This window comes from Actinia tenebrosa, unplaced genomic scaffold, assembly GCF_029948245.1.
Source record: "Actinia tenebrosa isolate PJP-AT-01 unplaced genomic scaffold, QUT_ActTen_1.0 PGA_scaffold7__59_contigs__length_16204524, whole genome shotgun sequence".
NCBI lineage: Eukaryota > Metazoa > Cnidaria > Anthozoa > Actiniaria > Actiniidae > Actinia > Actinia tenebrosa.
In genome coordinates, this window is record NW_028292584.1 from 12266532 (window position 1) to 12294222 (window position 27691).

The 27691-nt window shown below is 42.8% G+C and overlaps 1 protein-coding gene across 1 annotated transcript; it reads left to right on the top strand.

Annotated features, from left to right (window-relative positions):
• Nucleotides 1–1911: 1911 nt before the first annotated feature.
• On the top strand, nucleotides 1912–27280 carry LOC116291932 (uncharacterized). Its single transcript, XM_089039668.1, has 13 exons — nucleotides 1912–2412; nucleotides 2519–2896; nucleotides 3760–4011; nucleotides 4443–4682; nucleotides 5875–6126; nucleotides 6522–6788; nucleotides 6976–7242; nucleotides 7605–7865; nucleotides 7962–8258; nucleotides 25713–25847; nucleotides 25950–25977; nucleotides 26056–26086; nucleotides 26400–27280. Exons 1-13 carry the CDS (start codon nucleotides 2349–2351, stop codon nucleotides 26805–26807), a joined length of 2880 nt encoding a protein of 959 aa, XP_088895794.1. The 5' UTR covers nucleotides 1912–2348; the 3' UTR covers nucleotides 26808–27280.
• The last annotated feature ends 411 nt before the right edge of the window (nucleotides 27281–27691 follow it).

Consider the following 27691-nt stretch of genomic DNA (forward strand, 5'->3'; position numbering starts at 1 on the left):
CTACATTACAATCCATGTACCTTCTACTCATACCCTATAGACTCGATGCAAAGGCTAAAATAATAAACAACCCCTACTCCAACCCACCCCTTGTGGTAGTCGACAGTAAACGAAATATTAGTATAACCATTAGCTGGTATTTTAAAGTAATACCCATTTTTGTCTTTATTCACTAAAACATATTTTTCCATGTGATTTAGTGACATTCTCTTGTTCAATTCATCCTCTGATATTACAGTCGACTGAAGTCAGCATTGTTACGCTTTGCATCATACTCAGATCACCCTTGACAATTCCTAGACACTCCTTCCTGGTCAAACGAGCAAGGTTGGATAGGACTCAAAACAGGTGTACATGCACCATCTCACTTCCACCCACAAATTCAAATTCATTTCAAAATCCAGGTCAACTGAAGTCAACACTATACCCATCGCATCATACTCAGATAAGCACTGACATTTCCTAGACACACCTTCCTGGTCAACCGAGCATGGTGGGATAGGACACAAAACAGGTGCACATGCACCATCTCACTTCCACCCACAAACTCAAAATCATTTTGCAATCCCGGTCAACTGAATTCAACACTATACCACAGGCATCATACTCAGATCAGCAATGAAAATGTCTAGGAATTGTAAATACCCATCTGAGTATGATATATTGGGTATAGTGTTGATCACTTTAGTTGACCGGGATTGCAAAATGATTTTGAGTTTGTGGGTGGAAGTGAGATGGTGCATGTGCACCTGTTTTGTGTCCTATCCCACCATGCTCGGTTGACCAGGAAGGTGTGTCTAGGAAATGTCAGTGCTTATCTGAGTATGATGCGATGGGTATAGTGTTGACTTCAGTTGACCTGGATTTTGAAATGAATTTGAATTTGTGGGTGGAAGTGAGATGGTGCATGTACACCTGTTTTGAGTCCTATCCAACCTTGCTCGTTTGACCAGGAAGGAGTGTCTAGGAATTGTCAAGGGTGATCTGAGTATGATGCAAAGCGTAACAATGCTGACTTCAGTCGACTGTAATATCAGAGGATGAATTGAACAAGAGAATGTCACTAAATCACATGGAAAAATATGTTTTAGTGAATAAAGACAAAAATGGGTATTACTTTAAAATACCAGCTAATGGTTATACTAATATTTCGTTTACTGTCGACTACCACAAGGGGTGGGTTGGAGTAGGGGTTGTTTATTATTTTAGCCTTTGCATCGAGTCTATAGGGTATGAGTAGAAGGTACATGGATTGTAATGTAGCCACATAGCAATGAAGCCACTCAGGAATTAGAGGAACAATAGGTTGCATTTCAAAGCGGGTTATTGTGAAGCTACTCTCAGAAATAATGTCAATATATTAAACTTTAAAACAGTATGTGCAATAATCTGCTTTGCAGGTATGTAAATTAGTTCTACGAAGCACTCTAAATGTCACTAATCACGTGAAAATAAATGGTTTTGAAAATTAAAAAAAGGTAGTCCCAGAAATAATGTCAATGTTTACATTTAGAACAGTCAGTGAAATAATCTGTTTTGCATATAAGTTTATATATGTAGATTATTTTATAGCTGAAGTCGAAGTTACCACATAAAATACCACAAAATTTTTATCATATTATAAAAATACCACAAAAAAATATAACCGGAATTTAGGTTAGACCCGCGTATCCGGATATAATTTACCTTTGATATTTCTACTTCAAATAGACGACGATCGATTTAATAAATAGAATTACTTATAGGTGAGGTTAAGGTGTATAAATTTATGCAACTACAATACTAGTAGTAAGGTTTAAAATCTTATAAACTTTTATTTGAAGCATACTAGCGCTCAAAGATAGCTACGATAAATAAAAAATGAAATCGATAATGTTAGGAAACCTGTCACTGCTTCGTCACTGCTAGCAAAGTCTCCTTTTCGGTTTTTTTGCTATTCCGTCTTGAAACTCTTCCTTGCCCGCGGTTCCTTGACGATACTTATTCGAATTTTCGCCATATTGGGGAGCCAACAGGCCAATGAAACTCTGCTATAAGTTTAGAAGTAGTGGGGAATTTTTATGGTGGCGAACTCGCCTAAACTCAAACACCGATTCTTCCTCGAAGGCCGTCCGCCATTTTGTTTTTGTAGTTTCAAAAACTATTTTGTTGGTCTCCCTGTGTGATGGTGAGAAACGACCAATAATCGGTAGTTTGATTCCCCACGTTCACCATGGGCAAAGACCGGTTTTGAGTGACGTTTCATAACTGGGATCTTACAATGCATTAACATAGGTAGCTAAACTTAATATATTGTACTATGAAGAAGACATTTCTATGACAACTTTGTGAGTAGCGTGTGCTTGATTATGCTTTTTAGTATGGAATCATTGGCAATGGTTTTGGTTTCAGCATTGCTTTTCCGTTCCTCAGGTAAGGAAATATGTTTGGGGGGGGGGGGGGGGGGGGGGGGAGCACTTTATTACTAAACGAAAACAAACAAAGGCTAATTAAGCTCACTATAATAAGCTGTTTCTAGACGCTGGAACATTCACTTGGCTACATTCGGACGATACAGTGAATGTTGTGGAAGATGACACGGCAAAGCTCAACTGGATTGTTCGTATTGATTTTGGTAGACCATGGTTTGCAGTAAAGATCTCAAGGAGCGCTACATCTCATGCTGGTGCAGGAAGCCTTGACCTCATAAGAAGATGGTATCCCTCTGGTATAAAGTTACTGTTGGCCGACCGACTTGCTGACATGGACTTAGATGTTGAAGCGAACATAAATGTCTTGAATGTTACTTTTACGCTTCGTAATCTATCAAGGAAAACTGACGAGATGTATTATAGAATAACTGTGTACGACGGTTACTTCAACTGTTCTTGGAGAACCACAAAGCTGAACATTTATGGTAAGTAAAACATGATCTGGAGGTCTGAAGCTTAGATCTTACAAATTAAATAAATAAACCGCGTGGTTTTATGTTTATGCACATTCTGTTTGTCTGAATATATGCTTCATTCTATATTAGGGCATTTGTCTTGTTTGATAGTTTATTCCGCAATGTGCTATTATAATTTTACTTCAAGGTAAGAATGTGATGTATCATTAGTTTAATCAAGTATTACAGAAGAAAATTGTTTTATTTATTTACGATTTAGAAATACCATCGACTGACATGTTAGTTGACTTAAATGAATTAGTATATGAATAGAAGTTAAAGGTCACATAGTCTCAAGGCTATATTGTCCATATTGTTGCATTGATTGACTATTGAGATCAGAACTTGCTTTTCGATAATGAAAGCTTTGATTTTTTGTTCGTCGTTATTCCCTGGATTATCAAATTGCTTTTGGGCATTTTAACTGAACTTCCGCTTATAAAATGATGAACATAGATGTAGAAGCATGAATTCACGCGTGATCTTGGATTCAAAAGGTTTTCAGCAAAACTCAGGAAAAATTCATAACCAATTACAGGTCACGAGTAACGCCCTTCATCAGAAATCTGGATTGACAGTGTCAGTTTTTGGTTTTCTACACGCATATGTACTGTCACTGTTATAATGTTAACGTTGTACTATGATCCCTGGCAGAGCCACAACGCTCCGAAGTCGGTTACATGTGCATATAAGTACAATAGGACTGTGCGTATCGTGATATCACAGTGTGTCCCAATTCCTATATGTTTCTATAGATAAGGAATGATGGGAATAATCTGTTAGCTTATCTTACTTTTTCAGCACTCGAAATACCTTTTCTTACTTCTTTTCAGTTCATTCATCGTGTAAGATACATCCTAATAAAAATGTAGTAGCTGAAGGAACAAACGTCTCGCTAAACGTTACCACCACAGGAAACCCACCTGTTTATGAGTACATCTGGACTTATCCTAATGGAAGTAAACTGACCGCCAATAGCACACTGACATTTACTGCCTCAAGACAAGATACTGGGACATACAAGGTTTCTGTGTATAATGGTGTTGGTGATCGGGGTAATTGCACAATTGACGTAAATGTATATTGTAAGTAATAATGCATTTATTATCTGTAGTTAGATTATATCATCTTTGAATCATCTAAGATCATCTTATTATATCATCTTATTTACCGTTTGTAAATAAATAGTGGGCCTTAATACTCAACGTTAGCAGTATACCAGCGTTTCAACATTTTAGCCCCTCTTTTCATAAGTGTATCATTGTTGTTTCAAAGTATATAAAGTGCTTGGGAACCACAATGTGTATCATTATATCTGTTTGTCATCGTATTAACGGTAGTGGTTTAGCATTCATTCATTTGTACATTATCCATTACTTTATAGCATGTGCTGAATTCTATAATTCTTAATTTAAAGGGATCCTAGTTTTGTTAGTTGGGAGGATACTAAATTATGGTGGGGATAGAAGAGTTATTCACTTGCGATTTTACTTGCTTCTTTTATATAACAATTCAGATTTTCCAGTAGACCCTGATACAACGATACTTAACAAAACAGACTTCTCGTTAAACGTTACCACCACAGAAAACCCACCTGTTTATGAGTACATCTGGACTCATCCTAATGGAAGTACACTGAGCGCCAATAGCAGACTGACATTTACTGCCTATAGACAAAATACTGGAACATACAAGGTTTCTGTGTATAATGGTGTTGGTGATCGGGGTATTTGCACGGATAATGTCACTGTGCAATGTAAGTAATAATGCATTTATTATCTGTAGTTAGATTATATCATCTTTGAACAAAATCGGTTTACTTTGTCTGTTTTATCGTCTTGTGGATTAGTTATCAATTATTAGTATAAATACACAGGTGATTATTGAAAATATGGCGCGCTGATTGGTCAAGAAACTCAGATCATCACACGATAATCACCTCCAGCGATAATCCAAAATGGCGGCCAGCCGCTTTGTTCCTGTTATCGGGAAAAAATGTGTCTTTTATTTTATTTTATTTTATTCTATTTTTTTGAAAGAATCCCCTGTGTATTTATACTAAAACAATCATTCACCTCATGCTCAGTGAATATCGGGAATAATTACCTCAACTTCGTTTCGGTTATTATTCCCCGATATACGCTTTATATTCACGAATTCAAATTTATAACTGCTGACAAAATATCTTAGCGTAGCAGGCCGACACAAGCGATATTGCGTGATTTTGTTGCAATATGTGTCACCCCGATTCAAATTTGTTGCTTGCAATGTTGCGAAGGGTGTTACGAGCAATGTTTCACCGTGTGTCAGCACCTTTATTTGCCGTTTCCAAATAAGTATAGGAGTCCTAGATACTCAATGTTATCTTGTGATAGTTGCATCCCTACCCCCACAGTTAACAATTAACAAAAGTCGCATGGTTCCTTGCGAGAAACGGAATAGAAAAACAAAGACGTCAGTAACAAAGCACATGCTTTTGAAATATGTTCATCCTAAATACTACTTTCATTGTCCACTGTCGATGGCTAGTGGTCAACAATCTGTATAGTGTAATAGTGTTTTAACATGTTAGTCCTTCAGTTCATCAAACATAAGTACGATTGGTTTGAGTATCATGAGAATGTCGGGTGTCATCATATCCGTTTGTCATTGTATTAACTACAGTGGTTTATTATAATAAGTTTATTATTATCATCAGCCTACGACTTCGGCAGATAACACGGCCTTGGTCTTCACAATTTACGATATCATGCTCAAACTCATCCAAAAATTGTTTAATACATCTGTACATCATCCCTTAGCTTAGCACGTCCTAAGTTGTATATAGTAAAACTTTTAGGTTAAAAGGGTCCAAGTTCTATATGTATTGTTAGTTGAAAGGGATATTAATAGTGGGGATAGGGGATTTAATCGCTTTTGATTTAACTTGCTTCTTTTAACAATTCCAGTTCCTTCGTGGTGTAAAATATACCCTGATGCAACAACAGTTAACGAGACAGACAGCGTCTCGCTAAATCTTATCACCATAGGACACCCACCTGTTTATGAGTACATCTGGACTCATCCTAATGGAAGTAGACTGACCGCCAATAGCACACTGATATTTACTGCCTCAAGACAAGATACTGGGACATACAATGTTTCTGTGTATAATGGTGTTGGTAATCGGAGTATATGCACAAGTAACGTCACTGTACAATGTGAGCTGATGCATTTATTAGCTGCAGTTGTAAACTTTATGGATAATAAATGAGGGTCTAAGGCGGTCCATATTTAGAAATTAGGTCACATGAATATAATAAATAATTAGATTTCACAAGTCCTTGCCTCTGGCTCGTGATTGTGTCGCCAATACAACACTTACTTAAAAAACATCATCTTCAAACATAAACGGTGTAGCTTTATCAGTCTTATCTCGTGCTTTTCGTAATACAAAGTATAAAACTGGATATAAGTTTTTCGATTATAAACACAGCAATACTTTATGATACATAATTTACTTATTACCATTATTGCTTATCATTTTCAATGTTAATTTTGCTTTTCTTTATCATTATTATTATTATTTTCATTTATTTATTCTTACTTTTTTCAGACAAGCCAGACAACACAGACATCAGCCATTCTCCAAACGAAACAACATTTTGTCTTCGAAGTCTTATAAACATTACTTGTACATCTAATGCAAAGCCTCCCGTTGAAAAATACTCTTTATATCGAAACGAGGAAGTGGTTCAGGAAAACAATACTGGTCTATTCAAAGTGCTGCTGGACAAAACAGGGATAAACAGATTTACGTGTAAACCTGAAAACCAGATTGGAGAGGGGAAAATCAAAAGCTTAACTTCGATCAACGTTACAGGTTTGTAAAATCAATCCATTTAACATTGATAGCGCCGGTTGTTTAACTGCCTTTGAGCCGCAGGAATCCAACGTTCTGAATTCAACTCTTCAAGCTATGTTCATATTGCGGCTGAACGTTGTCATGTTAAGTTTTATTAAAAGCTAATAAATAAATAATTTATTTAAATTAATTTCTTTCCCTGCAGAACCAACTGCAATCAGTAACTGTCAAATATTAGAAAACGAAATGGAAAGGGCTTTTGCTGTTGAGGGAAGAAATGTAATTCTGAGGTGTAATATCTCTGGTAGTGAGCCGTTAGACATAACATGGACTAATGGACAGCAAGTGTGGAATGACAACACTGTCACATTTGAACCAGTCAGCAGGAGTGATACTTGTACTTATAATCTGACAGTGAGCAACGGAGAGGAATGTAACAAAGCAGAAACGAGTTACTACCTAGACGTGTATTGTAAGTATGCATTACATTTTTTTTCTAGGCTATTAAGGCCGTTTACGCCATTGGAAAATCACTTGTTGCTATAAAAGCCGCCGTATCGAATTTCATTGATGCCGAGTGTTTCTCCGTGTTGTGGGCGTGTTTCGGGGCCTGATCCCTAGCAGTTGGCGGTCAAACCTGCCTGTATATGAACCTGCTAAAGGTCTCTCTTTGATTTTATCTTCAATCCCCAGGATCTTTATTTTTTATTTTTTCGTGGTTTTTTTTTTTTTGAATATGAATTTCATTTTTCTTGGCATGGAAAGCTTTTCTTTTTAAAAAAAATTTAAAAAATGTTGCAGCTTACTTGCATTATGTTTATGCTTATTTTGCAGATGTTCCCGAGTTAACACATATGGCATTCTATCCAAACAAAACTGCATTTTGTCGTGGAGATCAGATACACGTCAACTGTACAGCAAGTGCAAAACCACAGGCTAAATACTCGTTGTATCAAAACGACGAACTGATCAGCAGTAGTAGGAGTGGCATTTTTGTTGTCGATTTAAGTACGTCAGGCAACATCTCCTTTGCGTATGTACCGAGTAATGAAGCTGGATATGGGGAAAATAGCAGCGTTACACTGGAAGTGAAAGGTGTTTATAAAGTTGTACTTTTGTTAGCGTATAATAATATTAAGCGGAAAGAGTTATTTAGAATATATTTTGGTTTGTTTGCCTCTTTTTAAACAGGCTTACATCCTCCGGAACTGATTGTATCTAGTAATAAAAGCTACAGTCAGGCCAATCCACTGGTATTGTTCAACCTTAGCATCAACGCATGTCCCAGTAACACATCCATGTCTTGCAATTCTTCTGCACCGAATATATTGACTACCATCACCAGCCATGATGCAGGGTTAAATAGAAAACAGTATTTGGTATTCGTTATCATCCAGAATGATGTGGACAGTGCAAACATTGTATGTAAAGCTGAAAATAGCGTCGGTGTACGAGAAAGGACATTGCATTTTTACAGACAACCAATACGTGAGTAATGATAATGAGAATTACAAATGTCACTAGCTTGAGCTGATCCAGTCCTCATCAGATGAATTTGCTTTGATCTACATTCCCGTGGGGGGGGGGGGGGGCTACTCCCCTATATTTGCTATACGGGTATTGCAATCTGTTGAAGAACCGTCTTTTAGTCTGGGATAGGGTGTACCATTCTTAGTTTTAGTCTAGGGTAGGGTATGTAAAATCAAATTTTTAGGTCTGTGATAGGGTCAGGGTAGTAGTATAGGGAATGGGGGTTCCAGCGCAATCTCAACACGGGGCAAGACCCGTGTCAAAAATCCACCTACGGAAACAACCCACTCCAAGTGTGGTTGAGGGCAACAGCGCAAATATGTTAGTCTATATATGGAGTGCGAAGAATGTAAGAGAACTTTTAAGAAAGAAGCGGATTTGAAAAAGCATTTGAAAATGAAGACGAAGTGTATGAGCAGTTATGATTGTGGATGTGGTAAGAAGTTTGAGACTAAGGTTAAATTGTTTTGGCATTGTCAGGACTGTGAGTACGACTACGACGACTTAAAAAGTGCTTGGTATTAGGTATAAAATATTTCCTATTATATAGATGGAATCCCAAAGCAACTTCAGCACGGTGTCAATACCCGGTAACGGTGAGATTGACGTTAGACAGTTTTGGCGTCAGTCAGAAAGGAAGGTCAAGAGAACGCTTCGAAAAGGCATAGAAGAATTAGGAGCCCTGAAAGCGAGTATAATGGTAGAAGTAAGTTTGTCAAAAGATGAGGCAACGACGACAGCAATGCTGCGATCAAAGTCGTTAGTGATATTAGAGTCCACCAATCTGGATAAGTCACTCAGCGAAGCCTTAGAAGCAATAATGGAGTCGCTGTCTAACTACACGAAAGAAGGATCAGGTTGGACAGTGGAGGAGGTAGAAGGTATGGAGGTTAGCATGGCAAGGTACGTGCCAATACGAGGAGGAAGTTACGTGCCCCTACCAACGTGGGTAGAAAGGAAAAAAGCCATAGTCAACGTAAAAAATGACGACAACCGCTGCTTTATGTGGGCAATACGATCCGCGCTGTATCCAGTAGATAAGGATCCCTGTAGGACAAGTAAGTATCCCACAGACGATTTAGAGTGGGATGGTGTGGTATTTCCCATGCAGTTGATAGACATCCCCATATTTGAGGAAATAAGCGATCTAGCAATTAACGTTTACGGAGTCAGAGAGCAGACGATAGTACCGTTAGTTCTGTCAAAAAGTAAAGGAGAGCGCGTACATTTATTCTATCACGGCGGACACTACTCATGGGTTAAACACATTAGCAGACTATTCTACAGACATACTAAGCACAAAGGCAAAAAGTACTTCTGCGACTGCTGCTTGCTGTCATTTACATCCTTAAATACCCTAAAGAAACACGATGAGATCTGCCGCGGAGTCGAAGAAGTGGCGCAACGGATCCAGATGCCCACCAACAAAGAGCTTTCATACGCAGACCATCAAAAGCAGATGCAAGTACCTTACGTGATATATGCAGACTTCGAAGCGTTGATAACTAAGGAAGAGCAGAAACGTGGCGCCACGAATAAGGTAGGATTACACGAGATCTGCTCCTTTGGTTACATAGTAGTCAGATCAGATGGTAAAGCAAACCCTCCTGTGATTTACCGAGGTAAGAACGCAGCTAATGAGTTTCTAGAAGCATTGCGAGAAGAGGAGGGGGAGATAAGAGAACAATTAAGACGTCCAAAGAAGATGGAATTTACCAAAGAGAACCAGGAGGCTTTTAACAAGGCAAAAAAATGCCACATTTGCCAACATACGCTTCTTCAGTTTGGAAGACGAGCCAAGAAAGCGTGGGATGAAGATGGAAAGTATCTAGGAGAAGCTCATTTTAAATGCGGGAAGTATGCTAAGAAAGGTGAGAAGCCGGGAAAGCCCTCCACGCACTGCATTCACTGTCACAAAGCATTTGTTGAGGATTTCTATGTGGATAAGGTTAGGGATCACTGCCACATCACGGGTAAATACAGAGGAGCGGCTCATTGGAAATGCAATATAAACTTCAAAGTAAATCCAGATATGGAGATTCCGGTGTTCTTTCACAACCTCCGCGGTTACGACTCCCATTTGCTACTACAAGGAACAGACGGCTCCGACGTCAAATGCATACCCAACAACAAAGAGCGCTACATGTCCGTAACTGTGGGTAAGCTAAAGTTCTTAGATTCGCAGCAGTTTATGGCGGACTCCTTAGCAAACCTCGTAAAGTATAACACCAACTTTCCCATTTCCAGTCAATACGGCGCGGAAAGGAAAGGAGTCTACCCATACGAATACATGGATTCCTGGGAGCGATTCGAAGAGCCCCTACCACCCAAAGAGAGATTCTACAGCATCCTAAACGAGTCTGGTATAAAGGACGAGGAGTACCAGCATGCGTTAGATGTGTGGGAAAAGTACTCCTGTGAGAATATGGGAGACTACCACGACATCTACCTACGTTCAGACGTAGTGCTGCTCGCAGATGTTTTCCAAAGCTTTCGAAAGATGGCAATGGAATACTACGGGTTGGATCCAGCGAACTTCTACACGGCTCCTGGGCTCAGCTGGAGTGCTTTGTTAAAGAAGACAAATGCGCAGTTGGATCTCCTAACGGAGTACGACATGTATCGGTTTATGGAAGACGGTATTCGTGGCGGCGTATGCGGACCCAGCCGACGTTACGCCCGCGCAAACAACCCCTTAGTAGAGCACGACCCAGAGAAACCAACCACATACATTTACTACCTGGATGCGAATAACCTTTATGGTTGGGCAATGTCACAGTACCTACCTGTGAGAGACTTCGAATGGGATCCAGTGAAGCCGATAGACTTCTACATGCAGGTAGGAAAGGAGGAAGACAAGGGTTACGTCTTAGAAGTGGATCTGGAGTACCCAGAGCGCCTGCACGACGAACACAATGAGTTCCCCTTAGCACCAGAAGCGATAGAGATACCATTTAAGCAGCTAAGTCCGCTGCAAAAGCAAATGTGCCCTGGTTACAAACCGTACAGGAAACTAACTATGAACCTGATGGATAAGAAGAAGTATGTGGTACATTACCGCAACCTGCAGTTCTACGTGCGACACGGAATGCGCGTAGAGAAGATCCACAGAGTCCTAAAATTCACGCAGGAACCCTGGATGCGCCCCTACATTGACTTTAACACGCAAAAGCGTACCGCAGCGAAAAATGACTTCGAGAAAAACCTCTTCAAACTGATGAACAACAGCGTGTTCGGAAAGACAATGGAGAACATCCGCAAGCGCGTAAGCGTAAAAATAGTCAGCACCAAAGAGGAAGCAGAAGCATACGTGTCACAGCCAGGCTTCGTTAGATACGTAGAAATGCTGAACTTCTACGTGATTCACATGAAAAAGGCAAACCTCTTGCTAAACAAGCCCGTTTACACAGGCTTTACGGTGCTGGATCTATCGAAGCTGCTTATGTACGAGTTCTACTACGATAAGCTTAAGCCAAAGTACGGAGACCGCTGTCGCCTCCTTGTACACAGACACCGACTCCCTAATTCTAGAAGTGCAAACGGAAGACGTTTACAAAGACTGCCTCCCCGACATAGACGAGTACGACACCAGCGGTTACCCGAAGGAGCACTTCCTTTACTCTGCGAAGAATAAGAAGGTAATTGGGAAGATGAAAGACGAAATGTTAGGAAAACCCATAGTAGAGTACGTGGGTCTGAAACCAAAGATGTACAGCGTGCTAAAGCTGGACGGTGTAGAAAAGAAAGCCAAAGGCGTAAAAAAGTACGTGGTTAAGAAGGACATTACGCACGAGTCCTACCTCAACGTATTACGAACACGCAAGGAACAGCGGCATAAGATGAACAGCCTGCGCAGCTATGGTCATCAGATACATAACGTCACGCAGGAGAAGGTGTCACTGTCTGCATTTGACGGTAAGCGATGGATGTGTGATGACGGAGTGCATACGATAGCATTCGGACATCACGCGATAAGCAGTTCTTCTTTGACGAACCCACGCGTGGGACCATCATGAAGATAATACAAGATGGGCTGACCCTTCTTAGCTATCGCACTTCGGATCTGGTAAGTTTCCAAAGACCAATTAGGATCCGTAGCTCTTTTGGATCCTCCTTCTAATTCACCCGGCTCATAGAGATATCGAACCGTGACATTACCTAATCTCTTTTCATGGGGGAAGACCGCCCTCGAACTTCTTACGTAGGACTTGTGTTCCACGTGCTTCTTTTTTATGGTGTCCTTGGGTTTCATTCCCGTAGCCCTGGCCGCCTCGTTGTTCAAAGCCGCAACGACCTGGGGGAGCCTCTGAGTCCATTCCCTGTTGCGTTTGGAGGGATCTTCCAGCTCTTTCCAATACTGGTACCCTAAGAGACGCTCGGCCAGGGTCTTATTGAATCTTTCAACGATGCTCTGACCCCTGTGGTACTCAGCTTTGGCTCTCCTAATTTTAGTGTCGTGGTCTTTCAGGGTCTTAGTAACCACGCCCATGAACTCCGTTCCCGCATCCACTTGCAGCAGCTTAGGCCATTTCAAGACGCGCTTATAAATCCTACCTAGGGCTTCTGCGACTTCCCCAGAATCCTTGCTGGTTATAGGTTCGGCGTCCTTGTATCTGCTTGCGATATCGACTACGGTCAAAGCGTACCTATAGGTCTTCTTTCTCACCTTATCGTGCGGCAAGAAAAGCAAATCCGCTTGATGAACTTCATTGGGGGCATTTACGGTAAAGCTGGGCCTGGAAATGTACTTAGGCACGGGAAGATAAACCTGCCAGAGGGTTTGTTTTCTTAACCAGTTCTTAGCCGTTTCGTCTGATACCCTGGCCGCGGTCGCGAGTTTCTTGATAGCTGACGCTCCTCTCCAATAGCCTTCCGGCCCATAGTAAATCCTTTTGAGTTTGTCCTCTACGCGGCCCATTATATGAATAGAATCGCGCTTCGCTTGATTCAAGCGAAGGATAGGACAAGATTGATCTTACGTCCGTTAAAATCCACCGTCTTTCCGTCCACTTTAATGGTGATGTTTATGCTTTCTACCAAATTAGACAAGTCATAGCTCAAAGAAATGGGAGTGTATTCTACTGGGTCAAATGGATTACCTTGGGGCAGAAACTTGGACATAAGAGAAGACTTTTCTCCATTGTTGTAACTATGGACCAAGTCGCAATAGACTTCATAAGAGGATGCGACTTTCCATTTCACATCATATGTATTGCCGCTATTTATTGTGGTACTAGTAAGGTCCAGGAGTTCTACCAATGAACTGTCCTTTAAATTAGCGCTCCCATTATTTTTCTTAAATGTCATTTCATGGGGTAATCCTGTGGTAAGAGTATATCCATGCTTTGCTAGCTCCTTAGCCAGTGTTATGGGGGTGTAATGGGAATCTGGTATTTTTGGCTTTTGGGAATTCACAACGACAAAGCCGCCAATCAAATTATACCAAGAATTGTACAAAGAGCAACTAACCAGCCTAACCCTTTCCGCGCGGATGGGAGGATTCAAATAAGTGGTAAAGTTATTCTTGTCGCTTTCCAAAAAGACGATCATTATATTAGATACGCCAAAGCCACGCCTCCGGCCAGCCCTGCAACTCCTACGAAGACCAACTCATTGTCTTTTTGTTTCTTAGAAGGCTGGTAGTAATTCTTGAACTGAGGCTTTTTCATTCTAAAGTCGGGGTGTGCTTGCGCATAAAGTTTGAAGGCGTAGTCTGTGTTTTCGAAGTTCTTGTCTGCCTGCATTTTGTCTTGGTAGTTCTTATCCAACCAATCCCTGTAAGCTTGTCTTTTTTCATTCCAAGCTGCAACGTCCCTTTGATATTTCTCCAGCGCTAAGTCGTGTCTCTTCCTTTCGGCGGCACCGCTTTTGTCGCCTCTGACTAATCTATCCAAATATTGACCGCCATAATTAGCCCCTGTAAATGCTAAAGCTGCAATGACTCCACCTGCGACTAAGCTAACCATTATACATTAGGTAGGTACTTTTCCTTCCGTAGGTAATCCTTTACCATGATAGCCCCGCCTACGGCAGCGGTCATCTTAGCAAAGTTAGCGAAGCTCTTGCTTGGGTCTTCAGTAAAGTCTTCTTTGAGCACTTTCTTACCTACCCAACCAATACCCGCAACGATGGAAGTAATGATAGCTGCCTCTTCAACAGTTTTCAACAACGCGGTCGACATTATATTACAAAGCGAGAAGGAAAATCTAGGTCGCCACGGTACGTGGTGATAAATCTACTCCATTTCAGGGATCTTACTTTTTCTAACCTCCACAGGTGCGTGATACGTTGGTGGTTCTACCTTTTTCGTTGCCCGCCATTGTACGTAAAGGCTGCCTGCTGCTATAGCGACTCCTAACGCGCCAATGACGTATCCCAGATTAATAAAGGATTCCTCTTCCTCCACCTTTTCTTCTTTTTTGGCTTTGTTCTTCCTGTTCATCTCCGCGAGCTTCTTTCCGGCAGCGACTCTGCCTGGAGATTTAGCCTTGGTGATTCGTTGCTCCTCTACTTGAGGGGTTTCCTCCGCCTTCGATTCAGCTTCACTCATTTATATCTAAGGACTTGAAGGAATTGATAAGTACTTAACTAGGTACTTGAGGCGACCTGGGTAATTCCCGCGAAGGACTTGACTAAGTACTTGATAAGTCACTTGCAGGTACTTGACTAGGTACCTCAGCAAGTGCCGCCTGGAAGACCTTTTCGACTTCTCTGTCCTTCTTGAAGTCCTTCCAAGATGTTCCGAAGGAACCTAGTACCTCCTTCAAGTCGACATGCTGAGCTACGTGCAAAGCCGCAGAGGCGACTGCCATTAACTTACCGCACTTCAAAGACAACCACCCACAGGTTATCTTAAGTTCTTGGGATATGACATAGTCATCTCTTATGTCCTTCTGTAGTTGCTCCACGTCGTCTATGGGCAGTGCAAGTCCAAGCAATTTAGTCGCAAGTCGGATAGCGGAGTCTGCTACGGCGTCCGTGGTCTTACTTGCGAGGGCAGCCTCGTACCTCTTATGGAACTTCTTAACCTCCTCTTCTGACAGCTTATTAACCTGCTCATGGGTAAGTTCCTTACCTATCATTTCTTTACACTTCCCAGAAGACACAAGAATGTTAAGTTGTTCCTTGAGGTTACTTTCATCTAACTGTGTGGGGACTTCATCTATGAGCTGCTCAATGTCCATATATGTTAACGTCATACGGAAACCTCAAAGAGAAGATCATCTTGGAATGTTGGTGCGTTTTTAAATGCCGCATGTATTCGTGCAGCTGTTCCTTGCTTATCTCACCGCCGTAGTCGCTTAAAATGGTTTCTAGGTCAGACTTGCTCGGAGTATAAAATACTACGAGAGAGCCTATGTTTTCCCTAAAGGGCTTAGAGACGCTGGTAAGCTGCTGGGAAAGCAACCAAACGCTAATGTTGTCATGTCTGCCGCTAAAGGCGAGCTTCACTAATTCGGAGGTGCGCCTTTTTACGTCGTCCCCACAGGCAATGTCATCCAATATGAGGAGCGTCTGTGTATCTTTAGGGAATTGCTTGTGCCAGAACTTCAAATGGCTGGATAACTCGTTAGGATCTAAGATATCTACGAAGAAGTCGTCATCTTTCACTCCTATGCCTTCCCAGGTGCGGTTATTCACGTAGGTGGGACAAAGCAGCACTATGTAGTCAAAGCGGTATCTAAAGGATCCTAATAGCTGCTCCACGATGAACTGGGTCTTTCCGCAGCCGGTGGGTCCTACTATCAGAGCGTTACAAGGCATGTGATCTGGGTTCATATATAGATGGAACCAGTGGAAGCCGTAAGAAGGATTACCGCCGACGCAAAGGATAAAAGAGACACCATAGAAATGCAAAGGGAAGAGATAGACCGGTTAAAAGAGCGCGTACAGGAATTGTACGATGAAATGTGTGGTCTGAAGCGTGCAGAACGGTTTGGCGCGCTTTTGACAATGGCGGGCTGGGCTAAGGAGTCCATTAAGGACTTCATTCGATATCCCCCATAGATATATGGACTGCATTACGTGCGAACTACCTGCTGACTGCATCATCGTTACCCCTCCGACGCCTCGTAAGAAACACAGCTGCTGTCACTGTAATAAGGTATTCTCTGAAGAAGACTTCGTTGGACATTGGTGTCCCGCGGATACTAAAGCACAAAGGACTTTAGACGACGTTCGAGAAGAGTAAGAGGTCGCAAAGAAGATCTTACTAAGCCCCGGCAAGGGGAATTAGCATAGGTCTTTCTTTTTTATTGTTATTTTGTTAAATGCTGCAAAGAGGTCTCAAGTAAGGACCTATTTTTTATTGTTATTTTGTTAAATCATCGTAATCGAAGAATGGTTAACATGATTATCTTTTTGCTGGTTTCAACGATGAGAAAGAATGATACCTCATCTTTTAATGGGGGCTTAACAAAATAACAAGAAATAATAGACCCTATCCTAAAACCCTCTTACGGGGCTTAACAAAATAACAAGAAATAATAGACCCTATCCTAAAACCCTCTTACAGGGTTTAACAATTTAACAATAAAAAATAAGGTATATATAATGAAGTGCGTGCAATGTGATAGAGCTTTTAGTAGCAAGCAGCGACTGCAATACCATCTTTCCAAGAAAGTCTGTCAGAAGACCATCAGCACTGTTTGCGGTGACTGCGGTAAGGAACTGTCCACAGTACAGGCCCTACGATATCACCGCGAGCATAGAGTCTGCCTTAAAGGTCATTGCCGCCGATGCGATGAACCCCTCTTCGAAGAAAACTGGCATAAGTACCGCTGCCGTCGCTATGACCTCACAGATGTGGTCTGCGAGACCCACGGCGATTTAGCAGAGCGATGTTGCCCCCTTGAAACCGGCCGGGTGCTCACGCGACGTAAGAAGGAGATCGACGAAGACTTCGTATGCTTCGACGACTATGAGGGTGTAAGGTGGGAGAATAGGGAACACTGGGATGGCATCTGCGACCGATGTGGCTGTATACGTAGCGGCCAACATATTTGGTGCTGCCTTTACGATGGCCCTAAGCCCTTAGATCATTATCTGTTGGTAAGAAAAGAGTGGAATCTACTTAAGGTATAATGTTACCTTACATCGCAGCGTTCCTAGGAGGCGTGACTATTACCTTATCAGCGTATGAAATGGCGGAAAAAATGAGGGCAGACACAGCAGATGACTACTTATCCGCCCATGAAGAGGATTAGTCGCACAACGGATTATCCTCCGCTCGACGTTCGATGTCAAACTTCCATCGGCCGTTTACCTTACCATGACTGCGTAGGTGTGTATATTCTTCACCCTGCAGTATGTATCTCACACAGTCAGGCGCCCAAAGGCTGTATTCCTGACCGTCGCGTTCTAAGACCAACCTCAAACGGTCGATGTCTTCGAATGCGACGTAGTTTTTTATTCGGTATGAAACGCCTTGCAGCAGATCTCGCCAGTATGTTTGTTTAAGAATCATTATACCTATGAAATATTTTAAGGTGCGTGCTTAAAGTGTCTTGACCTTTGAATGCCTTAATGCACCAAGGGCAAGGAATGCGAATACCGGCAACATATTCGTCTATTTCCCTGCAAAGTAGATCATAATCATTGCTTACGATGGTTAAATATCCATTTTCTTCATATCGTTCCAACATTACCCTTTGTTTCTCGGACAATACGCCGGTGCCTTTGGGTGTCTTCAATTCTATGCATAATCCATTGTATTTATTATGGTTGTTAAGGATCAGCAGATCGGGTTGGCCTGCCTGGTAGCCTTTCCGCCAGCTTTTAATGCGCTTACTTGCGGTGTCCTGCAGTTCTCCAAGACCTGGAACTATGATTACGTGCGAGTAGAACCTACGCACCCTGTGTACGGTTCTATCGTGTATGTCTGCCTCCGTTTCTATCTTAAATGCCATTGGATTTGAACCATTGAATCGCTTCTCCATATCGTATTTACCTGTCTTCCTTAGCGTGGGTAGAACGTCACCCAACACCCATTTCCTGAACTTTTTTGCTTCAGCCTTTTCAGATCCGAATATCAATTCGTAAAGACCTTCCTCCGTCAAATACACGGCATTGGGTTGTGCGTTAAGGGTGTCACGCTGAGTTACACCCTTTAAAGACTTCAAAGTTACCCTGTTTTCCTCTGATACGTGATCAGACGCCGCTTTTCTGGAATTTACGTAACCCAACGCCGCCGCCACCTCCTTCGCTTTGAAGTAAAGTTTATCGCCTTGCACTATGCATTGCAGTTTGGTTTCGTTGTTTTCGAATACGCGAAGCATATTATACCTAAGGAATATTTTTTATCCTTTCGCTTGGCTCAAGGAACGCGAATCAATACGCAACGCTTTTTAGCTGATTCATTTCTACACTCAGTTGCGCGTCTGAGACTACGAAGATATATGCGTTGATCTTAGTAGCGTCGCTGGCGTCTTTGGTGCGCTTGATCTCCAACGTAATGCCGTCCTGGGTATTTACCAGCCGCAATCCCTGACCATGTAGGTCTTCGTCGTTCGTCGTGCGCATGTCGATCCACAGCGCATACTTATCCTTAAAGAATTCCTTTGGGCCAATTTGGTCGCCAAACTTACGCGCGACTTCCCGGTACATGTCCTCGGGCTTTATCCCTTGTGAGTAAACCTTATTAGGCACTCCGTTAATGCTAACGCCTACGTTAGTGATGTTAGGATTAAAGAACGCCTCAGAGTCACGCAATCCTGCCGTGTATGTCTTTGCGAACAGCAACATTATCCCTGTGAGGCTGCGCCTGGGAAGGTTAATGCTTTGGTTGATGACCTCTTCGACGTTATTTGTAAAGCTGAACGTCTTGTACATCACGACGTGATCGTAAAGGAAAGCCTTCCCGGAGCTGTATTCCATACCGGCGCTACGGGCTAAGTCTTCGCTGTATACCGTTTCATACTGCAGCTCTAAGTTAGTAACGGAGTATGGGTGGACGGCTGAGGAACTTACGTCCTTTCCCTGTAGGATGTTCGTAGTGTCTGCTAGGGTTACTTCGAACTGCAGCTCGCTTAGCTGCCTTGGGTAGTATGCACCGTGGTTCGTGATAACTTCGAAATCTAATGGAACGACATATTTAGTGCCATAAGCTGTCTTTATTTCGTCTTCTCCTGAGGCGCCAGAGGTTGCGCTTCTTACCTTGCGTATGGCATCACTGGCGATTCCCTGCTCTATCCTTTGCGCGCGGTCAAATGCAGTCAACCATAAGTCTTTGTACGTGGTATACAGATCGTACCTATTTAAGTCCAAGAGGGATTCCCCTGCGAACTTCACCCGCATCTTTGAGACAATGTTGCGGCCAAGGTCGTTGACAACGTGACGCGCGTCCGCAGTGCTTGGTTGTATTGCTAGGTCAAACCTTAGCGCCAGGGTGCCAGGAACTAAGACTAGGTTATCCGTTAGGCGGGGCACGCCTACGTACAGGGTTTCCCCTGGCTTAGCGCTGCTGGGGGTAAAGGTGACACGGTGAAAGGTGCGTTCTGCTTTCAGTCCGCCAACCTGCTTAGGTAATATGTTGGGGTTTAACTTTGAGCTTATCATATATAATGGAAGTAGAAGGAACGGATTTTGACCCCACCACCGAAGAAGGTCAAGTCGACATTAACGACGAAGAATACGACGCATGGACTAAAGGCGCGGAAACCGACCCCCTAATCTACGACATGGCCCTAGAAAACACGTACGGTAGTAGGTGGAAAAGCTTCAAGACCTCCTTGAATCGCATGTGGCATGAAAAGAACCCGGGTAAGTCCGCCCCCGAGTACATAGAACTTCGAAACATGGGTGAGCAGGGAGCAACCGCGCGGGAAACCGTAGAGTGGGCAATGCAAGAGCTAAATGAGCGCTATTCCCGTTTCGATGCTGACGACGTAAGGCTCACAGAACGCGGAAACAAAGTCCTCATAAGCGTCCAAGACATGAGATATCCCGACAAAAACCGCTGGACCAAACCACAAATCCTCTTCGACGAAAATGGCTCGGTCATGGTTAACGTGGCAAGATTAAGAGGCTTTCAACTGGCTACCAGAAGTGCGTTAGAAAGGTTGGAGGCCCTGAATGAACAGGTTGCGTTAGAAAAACGCGCCAAGAAACTACAAGAAACGTTGAAAGAAAAGGAAGCAAAGTACGAAAAACAAATGCGGCAGCTAACCGATGCTCAAAAGAAAGAAATCAAGGGCAAGAACGAAGTCATACTGCAATTCAAGCGAGAAGCTGAAACGGCTTTAGACGAAAGAGACCAAGCCAGGCAAGCATTCAATCTCGCCCTGCAAGACCTAGACATAAGCAAGGAAGAAGCTAAAAACTTGCATATCACCATAGCCGGCTCTTTAGAGGAACGGCGGCAGTTGGTTGCCGAAATTAACACTAAGGAAGAACAAATCCGGCAAAGAGATCAGGCCATCGAAGACCTGGAGGGGCAAATAGGGCGGCAGCAGGAAATAATCAACGACCAAACCCGTCCCGAAGAGGAAAGGGAAGCAGCTCAAAAGGAAGTGGAGGCCCTCGAGGTACGCCTTGCGGAATTACAGGCGCAAAAGGAAAACCTGGAAAGAGAATTGGGGCTTACCACCAAGGAAAAGGTAAAAAGAGCCCTTTTGAAGTATGGTATTCCGCTGGCATTCGCGGTTGCTATTTCGAGCGTAGTAGGAGTTATCCTATCCGCGCTTAAGGCTACGGGCGCGGGCGTAAAGAAATTAGGCAATGGACTAACGGACTTGGGAAAAAAGATGGCAGCCGGTCTTCCTGGGCTGCTGGGTTCAGTTGTTTCCTTGGCACTTAGGGCCGGCGGCGAACTGTTGAAGTTTGTAGGGAATAACATCTGGATCTTGGTCGTCGCTATTGGGGTGGTCCTCCTGAAGAAGATGAAGGCTTGATCTTATCCTTCTCATCGGGCGGTGCCCTGCTTTGAGGATAATGAAAGACGGTGTTAGCACCGCCCTGGTAATTTGGAACCAACGGCAACACACTCATGGTAGAAATGGGCTTATGACTCCAGGCTGCATTAGCGGGCCTGCGACCTATGCGATTTATCCCAAACTTGCCGTCATCAGAAGTGACTTGCAACTTAGCATATTTACAATTGGCTAGCATATGAAAAGTCACTGGCGTTAGGTCTTCAGTGGATCCAGTGTAGGGCTCCATCGAAAAATGGGTAACTTTCCTGGTGTTCGTTGAAGTTCGATAAGGAAGCAGGGGCTTATTATTCTCATCGATAAGCCTAAACCCCACATTCGCATGCGTATTTGCATTAATGCTAATAGTGCAAATGACCAATGCAGTGCCCCCAACCTCAACCCACAGTCCAACGTCATGCCAAGCGCCGTTGTCATATCCCTCTTCATCTAAGCGGTGGGTATAACGCGTTTCCCTCACGTATGGATTCATATATTACAGGGAACAAGTTCCCTTCTAGAGGCTCATTACCGTCAAAGTGCTGATGGTCATGTGGTTATAGACAGTATTCCTTTGATTTTCTATGCTATTTATGCAAACACTCCCGGTGTCATCTACTCTTATCTGCAGCTTTACCTTCCCGTGGCAATCAGCAACCATGTGGAAAGTCCAAACGGAAAGATTCTCAGAGCTATTCGTTGGCGGCTCTACTGAGAAATGCGTAGGCTCCCTGTTGTTTGTCTTCGCGCGCATGGGCTGTAATACTCCATTGTCGTCACAGAAACGAAATCCTACATTCGCACTGCTAACGGCCCCCAAAGAAATGCTGCATAATATCAATTTCTTTCCTGAGTAATTCAAATTCACGGACATGCCCGTGACATCAACCCAAGACGCCTGGGTGTATTTTTTCTCGCCTGTGTAAGTCGTATAAACACAATCTACTCCAGTTACGTAGGGGTTGTTCATCGCCATATATAATAGCTTAGACCAACGCTTGCAGCTGCTACGCCGGCCTTTAGTAAGTTATGGTCATATTCCTCGGGTATCGTAGGCAGGACCTTCTTTTGGGGCTTCTTCTTTGGTTCGGGTTTTTCTGCGTGTTCCTTTTTTGGCTTCTCCACGAAGTGAGGAATGTTCCTAAGAGTGTCAGAGTTCACGTCATTCACCCCAAACTTCATATCCTTAGTAGCTCGTTGAAGTTTGTTGTTGTATCCTACTACAGAGCCAGTATTTATAGATAAATTACTGGGCATTAACCAACAACCCGGGGCTACGGCATAGTCCAGTCGGGCCTTAGAATTTTGTATGGCTAGTTGGTAACGCTGTACGCCCTTGCTAATATTGCCCTCCAAGATCGAACTTTCGAATAAGATCAAGGCTTCGGCTCGCGTCTCTTCTGCGGCGCCGGTATTTCCGATTATGCTGGATCGGGTATTTACTTGGGCTCCAAGGATAGAATACACGTAAGCTTCTATGCTGCGGTTCAAACGGGCAAGGCCGGCTTTGGTTAACCCTTTACCTTCTGGGGGTATGAAATTAAAGTATTGCTTCGTTTGCTCGTCGTTGGTAATCTTAACAATCAGCGGGTTAGCCCCTGCATACTTACCGCCCTCGTCTTTGAACAGAGGTCCGTCTCTGACTTCCTTAGTGGTCTTAGCGTTTGGTTCAAAGAAGGTGCTACTGTCGTGAGTTTCCTTATGATATCCCGTGTTCCATCGTAGATTCAATGCATGAACTTCCTTATCACTTAGCTCGTGTCCACCAATCCCCCAATAAGCCCAAATATGCCCCAGACCATTGTTAGCGCCGGCAGTGCATCGGAAATCCTTCCCTACAACACCAAACTCCTTACAAAGCCTGTTATAGGCTGGAACGTTGTATTTATTATCTCTTGGATAAAACGTGGCATCTCCTGGTAATGCAGTAACGCCCATCTCATGCAGTATTCTTCTAACCGTAAAGTGAAAATGAAACATAAATATTGAATTCTTCATTAAGTTTGCACTTACACCACAGCCGCTAGTGGCACACCAAACCGCAAAGTTTAGTTGCTGCGGCCAATAACGCATGTTAGGACCACTTAACCATTCATGAGATTCTTTTGCAGTGGTATGAACAATGGGAACGTTTTTGAAGATATCTCGCACCTTTAACGGAAAGGAATGGTTGTTAGAGATCCGCATGTTCAACGTTAGGTCCAAGCTTGGATGTTCATTAAACGTAACTGCGGGTATCGGATAAGTACTGGTACCAAGCAATAATTCCTTTGACCAACCTTGCACGGGTTTAGGCTTAGGATGCTTCAGCTGAGAGTCTATCTGATCGACCAGCGTAGGTTTCAAATCCTCATTGCTGTACATCCTAGAGCCGTTATAGTAAATCCCATCAGGCCTCCTTTCGAACTTACTAGCATCCGCGTGCGGAAACATCTTCCTGAAGGCCCTCCAATTCCAGTAATCCCTGTTGTCGTGATGTGGCTGCTCCTGTATATCATTCCCAAAAGCGTCGTACATTAGTATATATAATGGATGTTATACCATCAGCACCTCCACTCTATCCTGATTTACCTACAAAACCCAATGAATTGAATGCCGAGAACTTCCGCTTGAATAAGGCAAATCTAATCCTCGCTTACTTAGAGGGTCAAACGAAGCACTATGAGGAGGTCAGGAAAAAGTATGCTAGAGCCCGAAGCATATTACATAAAATCGCGATAACTTCCGGCTCCATGTCCGTGGCGTTAACAGGCTCTGGCGTTGCTACTTCGCTTACTGGACCGGGAATAATTGTTGGAGTTCCTTTGGCCGGCGTTGGGGCAGCCTGTGGTATTATCTCGGCTGTTGCTACGGGCATTATGAAACAGTTGTCAAGCAAAATATCAAAACACGACACGACAATAGCTCTGTCAAGGGCTAAAGTAAATACGATCACTGACCTTGTCTCAAAGGCTTTGCGTGACAGAAAGATAGACGACGTAGAATTCTCGCTTATCTTAGCCGAAGAGGAAAAGTACGAGAAATTAAAGACGGACATAAGGAATAAAAAAACAGTCGTAAGAGATCTTTCCGAGGAATCTCGCAAAAAGATCTACCAGGAGGCAAAAGAAGAGCTTCAAAGAAAGCTTGCTCAGTAAACATCTGCTTCGAAAAGAGCGTGACGGGATTCTATTTACATATCGAACGTCAGTCTAGAAATTATGCAGATTAAATATAATAATTTTCACATACATAAGCGTCCAGATGTGTCTGGCGTTCGCTCGTGATCGTGGGACTTTGGAGCTGGGGAGGCCTAAAGTCCCGAGTTCGAGCCTCGCTGTAGACGCATTTGGACCGGTTGCTGTGAGTGGAAAAAAAAGCCTCCCCACACTCACAGCAACCGTGGGGGGAGGGGTGGAAAGTGCGATTCAACCCCGCGATGGGGGGTTTCGCGAGGAAAAGTTGGAAAAGTCAGGGGGTGTCTCGGGACGCTGTCCGGAGTTCACCCTCTGGTGGGTCGTAAGAAAGATATATGTGTATGTACTAGAGGGCCTCTGGCGCGGGATGAAATAAGCCCCGTAAGCCCAAAATGCAAAAAACCCCACTGGGGATAGCTTGGTGTTCTGCGCGATGCATTCCCCAGTGGGGTTTCTGGCAAAATAAACGCCAGTTTTGCATTTTTATTTTCTCGGAATCCATCCTAACAGGGGGTGGTTGGGGTCTATTTTGTAAAATATTTCGTAAATTACGTCAGGATAATAAGAAATATCCTTATTCAGCCGACAAAACATCCACTCGGCTTTTGTCATATCAGAAACCTCAGGAATAGACTTACCGGTAATTTCAGACAAAAGATAGGGAATAGCTTTGTAATATTTCCCTAGTTTTAATTTTTTCAATGTCTTCCGTAGACTTTGTGGGGTTGGCTCTTCCAAGTGGTCTATGATTTTCTTCTTTACTTCGTTGTCTAAATATATCGGTCGATAACCTTGGATATGACTCATCCAGTCCCTAAAGTATTTTATTCTCTTGTATGGGGTCTTCTTACGACCTCCATTGGCATAATATTGCTCTTTGGTAGCATTTGGTACGGCATTACGAATATTCTTACCACATTCGTAACACTGTGCTGACGTGTCGTCTTCTATTTGCATTTTCTTGTCACAACAAACATACTTATTTGGTGGTGGGGTAACAAACTTGGGTTTCAAGCACTTTACACAGAAATCATAAACAAACTCTTTACAATCTTCGCACTCCATATATAGACTAACATATTTGCGCTGTTGCCCCCAACCACACTTGGAGTGGGTTGTTTCCGTAGGTGGATTTTTGACACGGGTCTTGCCCGTGTTGAGATTGCGCTGGAACCCCCATTCCCTATACTACTCAGGGTTTTGAGGTCCTGGCGGCACACCCCTACCCAAGTTGGGGTGGTATTACCCCCCCCCCCCCCCCCGGTCTACATTACAGTATTGTTTGGTAATAATAGAAATAATCTTTGATTTTTTTACTTCGTGTGCAGATCCCAAAGATAATTCCCCGATTCTAATTGAAAAGCAGAACAAGACACTATTTACAGTTCTTGGAGTACTGTTAGCTTTGTCGATTGTTCTGAACATCATATTTATTGCGGGTATCCTGTGGTCACGTAGAAAAGGTATGCTTTTTTGGTATTCCATGTTGGGTGCAAACAATTGGAACACGAGGGTACACATTAAAAGCGAGAAAGACAATGATTATGACTTTTTTCTGATTTTAGCTTCAAAAGAAAACAATTCTGGGAAAAGGTACGTTTTATTCCTGAGAAACTTGATTAAAAATAAAACTAATAAAATAAATTGTTAATTCAATATTGCCTTTTGCAGACCAAATAAGAGTGACGAGATGGGACAAATAGTAAGTAACCTCAAAGGCATATTTATGGGTATATATATTATCTATATTATTTATTTATTTTTATTTTCCATCTCTCCCTCCCTCCCTCCCTCCCTCCCTCCCTCCCTCCCTCCCTCCCTCCTTCCCTCCCTCCATCCCTCCCTCCTTCCCTTCCTCCATCCCTCGCTCCCTCCATCCCTCCCTCCCTCCCTCCATCCCTCCCTCCCTCCCTTCATCCCTCCATCCATCCATCTATCCATATATTGTTTTTATATTTATATTTTATTTTTGTCCTTTTTGCTGATTTTCATTACGATTTACTATATGTACAAAGAACGACATCTCACTTCAAGAGACAAGTTTTAACGCCCCAAATAACGAAACACCAAACGTGCCAGAATATGAACCAATAGAAAGGCGAGGATTATCGACGAGTAATGTTGGTATCCCAGAATATGAAACCGTGATAACAAGAACCCGACCACGTCAACCACATTCTGGTGTACAAACGAGAAACCCCATGCTTCAGTATGAAAGTACAGATATGCTTAGACAAACAGGGCCTTCTTCCAATCCACCACCAGTCGTCTATCAGAACATCCAACCTCATACTCGGGTCCCCCATAAGGGTACAGTACAGTCATCCATAGGAAACCCAACAAGTACAGGAGAGTACCAGGCCCTCCAACACAGGGGCGTGTCTCCACAGTACCAGTCTCTGGATGGCTTAAGCAAATGTTAAGTGAATATCGTAGCAGGCCCTCCAATACCAGGGTGTGTCTCCACAGTACCAGTCTCTGGATGACTTGAGCAAATGTTAAGTGAATATCGTAACAGGCCCTCTAATACCAGGGTGTGTCTCCAAAGTACCAGTCTCTGGATGGCTTGAGCAAATGTTAAGTGAATAAGGACCAAAAGAGACCAGTATTGATAAAGTGCATTGCTATATTGCTTGTAATGCATAATAGAAATGTGTTGAAATTTTCACTTGCTTTTAGTTCATTTAAAAAGAAAAGCTTATTGCAATTTTAAGTTTGCACCTTTCCATACAACAATCAAACTTAGAGGCCGTCTTAAGATAATGATATGAACAAATTATGATTATTAACAAATAGGGGTATCGAACATTTATTAGCCTAGACTACTTCACCCAATTAAAATCGTGCGTTGGTACACATTTTGATAAATAACAATAAATATACGTCATGATTTCAATGTTTATACTTAAATGAAAGCCAAATAAGCTTTATTGATCGAATAAAATACTTTCAAATGATCGAGCTTATATAACTGTAGGTAACCGACTACAAACAAGTTGCAGTTCCTCCCACCATCCTTTCTCGAAATACCATATGTCTCCTAGAGACAATTGCTAAAATGTTTTAACACGTCACTGTACTCATTCATGAGAATTGGAACAAAGATGAACCGGAGGAACCGGATGGACCGGAGAGTATCACCGTGATACCACCTTGCGTCCCAGATTATAACTTGTCCACGTATATACGGTGTTCTTCCATGAGATTCGCTCAACATGCACTACACATACTCTCCGCGCGGTTTTCCTAAGCTCCACAAAATCTAACACGCTATATAAGGTAACTGTAAGCCCCAGTAGATAACTTC